General features: G+C 45.1%; 1 protein-coding gene across 1 annotated transcript; it reads right to left on the reverse strand.

The window, feature by feature from the left end:
- Nucleotides 1-1,518: 1,518 nt before the first annotated feature.
- Nucleotides 1,519-6,554, reverse strand: XBP1 (X-box binding protein 1). The gene is given in 6 exon segments (XM_081285678.1): nt 1,519-2,802; nt 3,110-3,193; nt 3,196-3,255; nt 3,971-4,099; nt 5,109-5,205; nt 6,253-6,554. Coding segments are annotated over 6 exon segments (1,161 nt in total). The 5' UTR covers nt 6,486-6,554; the 3' UTR covers nt 1,519-2,244.
- Between the last annotated feature and the right edge of the window lie 370 nt (nt 6,555-6,924).

The following is a 6,924-nucleotide window of genomic DNA, read 5'->3' on the forward strand; positions in this document are numbered from 1 at the left end:
AGCAGTGTTTAGTAATTCTCACCCATCTGTGCAGGAAATGAAAACTACTCAGGTTACATATGGCCTCTCCTGTTGGCACAGCTGCCTCTTTCATATGATGCCATTTGATGTAAATGACTTGAGCTTCAACCTCCAGATGCTTGTGCTGTTGTGGGAGGACAAAAATGCCTCTGTGAATGCACTGGCTTATATAATCCTTAAAGAGATATTTGGCCCTCAGCTTTTCATAGTGAATGAAGCAAGATAGTTTTCAACCGTGGGGACAACTGGAGACCATCCTTACATTTGCAATATAGAAACAGTCTAAGTAAACCTGCACTGCTGGATAGTAGGATTGGACTCAGGCCACCAGATCTGCCTGCCTGCAAGTGTACTTGTGGTCCCACTTCAGTCACCTCAACCAGCACATTCCTTTGTACTTGTCTGAAACTATAGCCTGCTTTGCCTTGCTGCTTGGGATTCTCTGAATCCTCTTTCCTTTTTTCTTTAATCTTTATTTTACGTTTGTGTGGTACTGAGGATCGAATCCAGCACCTTGTGCATGTTAGGCAAGTACTGTACCACTGAGCCACAATCCCAGCCCCCCTTTCTTTCTTCATTTATTTATTTATTTATTTTTAGTTTTCGGCAGACACAACATCTTTGTATGTGGTGCTGAGGATCGAACCCGGGCCGCACGCATGCCAGGCGACCACGCTACCACTTGAGCCACATCCCCAGCCCCCCCTTTCTTCCTTTTGATTCATTCACTTTGACCTCCCCAGACGTAGTCTTAATAACTCATTTAATTGCTAAATGGACATAGGATAATTTCATCTGCTGGTATAGTGAAATAATTTCTATAAATAAGGAAATTCCCAAGGAAAAAATGCAGTGCACCATGAAGGATGATATTGTCAAGTCTGTAGTTTGGGACTATTTTGTTTCTACTTTTTTTGAACAGAAGTGTTTTGTGAAACATACTGTTGTACAAGTATAAGAGACTGAAGACTTTACAAAGCAGATTAGGAGATACAAAAAACTTTCACTTGCTTACAATGGTGCCTGGCATGACATACTTTTAAGGCATCCTTTAAGTGTTCTTCAGAAAGATACTATTATCCTTTATAATTGAGGAAGTGATGGCATATCCTTGCAAGGTTACCCAGCTCACCAATGGCAAGAATTGAAACCATGGGATCAGAATCTAGGATATGCTCTTAATTCCTGTAATAATGGCAAGAGAATCTTGATTTTTGATGCTATGCCCTCTTAAATTCCCAAAATGGTATAGCAAAACAATAGGGTTCTAGCTCTGCCACCTACTAGCTACGGTATTGGTCAATTAGGCTGAAGGAACTCTCAGATTGTACATTTTAGCATTGTGGCAGCCAGGAATTGAAACAGGCAGTGATTAAGGTGGAAAAGTCTTCAGTCAGTCTAGAAAACAACGTGCACTTTAGTTGGATAAACTGGAAACAGTGAGGCATCTATAGGGGAAAAAATGACTTATGATCCTAGAAAAAGTCAAAGAACATGGACACTGCATTGCACTTTTTAATTGCAAGGGTAGTTTTAAATAAAAGAAAGCACCTTCCAGAAACTACAGTAGCAGGAAAAGATTCCATCAAGCATTTACATAGTAAATTTCTATATAATTTTACAAGATTCTTGATCTTTACTTGAATCTATTCATAAGGAAAAAGGAACCCCCTCAGATAGGTGTTTTTTCTGCTTGCAGAGGCAAACTAAAGGACCTAAAATTGGAGGCAAGCCTTGATGCTTGAGAAGGGATAAGAAAAACTGGTAAGAGGCCATTCATAAATTCCATTGTCTAAGACGCATCAGATGACCCTTACATAAGAATCAGGGCAAACTACTGTCCTTAAAAGTACAATCTCAAAAGTTGTAGCTCTAAATTATAGTAATACGTGTGAGTAACTTGGACTGCTGGATATGAAAAGACAATACTTGGAGTCATCTGAGGTCTGAATAGACAAATACTTTAGAGGAATTCTCTAGGACTGTCTGCCCTCTACTTTGGCTTTTTTTTCCTTAATTCACTCTTTGTTTTTTTTAGTTGTTGATAGGCCTTTATTCTATTCATTTATTCTTATGTGGTACTGAGAATCAAACCCAGTGCCTCATATGAAGCAAGCGCTCTACCACTGAGCCACAACCCCAGCCCTCTACTTTGGCTTTTTGAATAGTCTTCTCTGTTCTCCTCCTGGCAGGGTCAATAGTCAAGGAAAAGGGCAACAGTCCTTAGACACTAATCAGCTGGGGAAAGAGTTCATTGGCAAAAGTGTCCTCCCAAGAAGGGTTCACACCAAGTGGAGAGGACATGTCACTGAAAGGGGAAGGGGAGCCCTCATATCCACAGTCACTATAAGCATCCAGCAGGCAGGAAGATGGCTTCAGATAGTGGCTGGATGAAAGCAGATTAGAGATGCCCAGTTCTGGAATGAAGTCATCTTCTACAGGTTCTTCCTTCACCGACACAATGAATTCGGGGTGATCATTCTCAGAGGGGCTAAGAGGTGCTTCCTCAATTTTCACTACCACATTAGTTTGGCTTTCTGTCTCAGAGGGCATCTCTAAGACTAGAGGCTTGGTGTATACATGGTCAAAGCGAATTAGTTCATTAATGGCTTCCAGCTTGGCTGATGACGTCCCCACTGACAGAGAAAGGGAGGCTGGTAAGGAACTAGGTCCTTCTGGATAGACCTCTGGTAGCTCCTCCAAGCTGGTAGACTCTGGGGAAGGACATTTGAAGAACATGATGGGGTCCAAGTTGTCCAGAATGCCCAACAGGATATCAGACTGCAAGAGGCAAAAAATAAGAGTACAACTATTAGACTACCTAGAATCTGTTAAGAACACTCTTAGTACTGGGCTTCAAAATGTAAACGGGGCCTGAGGCTGTAAGATGACCTTAGGACCCAAATGACTTGTTTATCCTTGTCCTAAGCCTCTGAGAACTAAGGAGATAGTTGATGTTCATCTCTAACCCACTAAAATGAACTTTCATCCCGAAACAAACTTTTTCCCCATCTATCAAGGATGTCACACGTCAAGGACATGAAATGACCCAGTTATTCAGCTCTTAGTAAGACAGAATGGTCCCTACCTCAGAGTCTGAAGAGTCAACGCTGTCAGAATCCACGGGGAGATGTTCTGAGGGGATGACAACTGGGCCTGCACCTGCTGCAGAGGTGCACGTAGTCTGAGTGCTGCGGACTCAGCAGACCCGGCCACCGGCCTCACTCCATTCCCCTGAGAGGGAAAACCAGGGTGAGTAAACAGCCAGGAGTACCCAAGGAAATGCTTACCAGCCTCTCAAGAAAGATTATTCCTTAGAGATGAAACTTTTCCCTTACCATTGTTACTTCCATTTTCTTCAGATCTCAAGAGATGAGGATATGATTTTTTTTTTAATACAGTGAAAAATTTTCCCTCCCAAACAAAGAATCAGGTAGGATTGAGAATCCTAATGCTCCTAAATAATAATATTCTATAGTGATTTAAGCCTAGAATCTTCTGTTGCCAATCTTGGACCACTTAGACACCATCACTGAATTTTCCATTATCCACAGACTAAAACCCATCCATCACCACCCTTTTTCACACTCTTCAGTGAATCCTCTCTCTTTACTCATATTCATCAGACAGCTACTCTAGCTATAGTCTAATCTGACTAGCTCTCATACTCTGGTTCTCCTTGATGCTTCTATGGTACCTGTTGTTGGCTACTGCATTTGTTAGCACTTACTCTGAGAGAACCATGTAACTTAATTATTAGCACTTGGTACTATTCACTACCCACCTGAAATGTCATTAAAGAAAGGACATCCTGCCTACATGGAAATGTCATAAAAGTAAAGCAAAACCTCAAGCATACTTTTCATCAGAGATCGATAATGCAAACATAATTTAGGCCATTTCACTTGGAATCAGTTCTCACATGTGACACCAACTAAAAATGACTTACCTTGGCCTCTGTCTCCTCTTCAGCAACCAGGGCATCCATCCCCAAGCGCAGTCGTAACTCCTGGTTTTCAATTACAAGGCCATGAGTTTTCTCTCGTAAAAGCTGATTTTCTAGCAAAAGTTTTTGGTTCTATAAGAAAATTGGTAAGAGGCTATTTAAACATCTAATTCTTTCACTTGAGTATCCACCTGAAGTTTTACTACATTGGTTTTCTTCTTGAAATTTTAGAAAACTCCACATTTATGCACTTGTTCACAGTAGGTATTAGAAGGCTGGCCATAATTATGAAAGACATAAAACCTGTTTAAGAAATGCCATTTCATGGGGTCAAAAATAACAATGCGTGCTGGGGTTGTGGTTCAGCGGTAGAGAACTCGCCTAGCACTTTTGAGCCTTGAGTTGGTCCCCAGCCCCACATAAAAATAAAGGTATTGTGTCCAACTACAACTAAAAAATATTTTTATAAAAATAACATCTCCAACTGCAAATTGGATTTCAGCAAAGGATAACTTTTAGCTTTAGATATATCTTTTAAATATAACTTTTTAAAAAGTAAAAAAAATCTTACCTTGAACTGAAGGTTAAAAAATGGTAGTGATGGACTATAATACCAAAATATATTAAAAAAGTAAACTGATACCAAAATGATTCAAACTTTAAAAAGAACAATCTAGGGACTGGGGATATAGCTCAGTTCATAGAGTGCTTGCCTAGCATGCACAAGGCCATGGTTTAATCCCCCACACCACAAACAGTAATCAAAAGAACATAAATAACCCTTGTATTAGATAGCAGGTGAATCCTAGAAGGGAAAGGGAACTTTTGGCCAAGCCAGGAAGAATTGAAAGTTAAAGCAATGATTTCCTCTCTGCCCTTGCTAACTTAGCACTCACTGACTACATGCTGTGACTACATGCTGTGACTACATGTAGCACCAAATTCTAGAGGGTCAGTCACTTCCAATCTCTACAAGTGTCCTCATTCCAACTACCTATCTAACCTAACTTGGTTAAACTTTAATTACACATTCAAACAAGATCTAAAAGGGGCTAAAACAACTTGGGACAGAGCAAAATATCAAGATATTCACCAAGGAAGGACACACAATGTATAAGAGTTTGGCCTTGAGAAGTTTTACCTCTTCTTCCAAATCTACTACTTGTTGTTCCAGCTCACTCATCCGAGCTTTCTTCCGATCTCTGGCAGTCTGTGCTGCTACTCTGTTTTTCAGTTTCCTGAGAAGGAACATACCACATTGAGTCATCTCAAACCTTATTTATATCTTTATTTGAAAACTTGGCCAGCTGGTGCTTTCCTTTTAATTTACAGTATAAGGCAAAGCAATGGTAAAATACTTCAGGCTCCTCCCTACCATAAAACCAAAAGTACAGCCTTCTGTCAGTCTAGATTGAAGACTTGCTTTATTCTCTCCCATCTGGCGTCATCCATGTCGGCTCATCCTGGCCACAGCAGCAGGACTGAACACAAACCCAATTCATGTTGCATCATAAGAATCTTTTCCCTTCCCCCCCTTCCCTCCCCCGCTGCTTCCTGATTCCACTTTTCTCACACAGGACCCAGCCTGGACAGATTAAATCTAGTGAAGGTTGCAATGGTTATGACACAAGCTCTCCTTCCCCAAAACCAACTCAGACTGCAGTAGGCGGATGACTGTTGCTCTAGGTTTGAGATCCTAGGCGGTGTCCTGACGAACGGACCCGTGTCTGGCTGGAGGAGCCATGTCTTACACCATAAAAGGCACCGTGATCATGATCATAAAAGAATGAACATTTGCGAAGGACCAAGTGCCAGGCACATTATATACGCCTCTCATTTTAAAGCCACTGACGAAGCTTGAGCCTTAGCACTTCCAGCTTTTTCAACAGCTGTCTTTTCTTCTCTGCGCCCCTCCAAAACAGTAGGTAAATCAAGAAGAGGCGAATCGACTTCATGTAACAGCCCCAGTTTTCAGAGAGGCAGAGCGACCGTTCTATGGTCACTCAGCAAGGTCTGGAACACAAGCCCGCATCCCCAGCTCCAGTCAGCTCTAATGAATCAGGAAAAAGTAACGAAAACCGGCCTGGGAAGCCCTGGACTCCACCCTGCACTGCGGGTCCGGTCAGTTCAGCCTTCCTGCCCCGCCCTGCCCTGCCCTGCGCCACGCTGGCACTGGACCGGCCAGGCCCGGGGCGCTCGAGTGCGGCGGGGTGGCCAACTCCCGGTACCCGCCCAGCCCCCTGTCAGGACTTCAGGGCTGTCCTAGACCCCGGCCCTGCGCCCACCTCCTCAGCGCCTTCTCCTCCGGGCTCAGGTGCGTGAGGCGCTGTCGCTTGCGCGCCTGGGGCGGCCCCCCGCTTGCCGCCTCGGGGCTGGCCCCTCTCTGACCCGGCACCATGAGCGGCAAGGCTCGGCCGGCCGGGGCTCCGGCGGCAGCGGCGGCGGCGGGCTGGCCAGATAGAAGCAGTACTTTGGGGGCCCCAGAGGCCGGGCTCGGCGCCGCTGCCACCACGACCATCGCCCACGACCGTCTACGCGAGTGCACGCCGCCGCCGCCGCCCAGCTGCCGGCCCGCCGCGCCCAGCCTTTCTAGGGTCGTGGCCGAAAGCGATTGGCCAGTGCCCCGTGACGCGCGGGAGAGCTCGCCGCCCATTGGTCCGACGGGTCCACCCGGGGCGGGGCCTGGGCGCGCGGCGTGGCGACCGCGATCCCCGGCAGAGGGAGCTGGGGGCCTTTCGGCTCTGGTGACCCGAGGGACACCGCGCGGAGACTGAGGGGACCTCCGGGGGGCCCGAGGCTGGTGTCGCGTCCTCAACAAACGAATGTCTCCCCTAGGCTGACGCATTTGTACCCGAAATGCCAGACTTTAATTCAAAACCAAGAGATTTCCAGACTTTATTTTTCCCGGGACTCACAGATGATGACCTCAACCTGACCACAGTTTATCTCGTGCGTCA

The sequence above is a fragment of the Spermophilus citellus genome (genome assembly GCF_964194105.1).
Source record: "Spermophilus citellus genome assembly, chromosome: 3".
NCBI classification, from domain to species: Eukaryota; Metazoa; Chordata; class Mammalia; order Rodentia; family Sciuridae; genus Spermophilus; species Spermophilus citellus.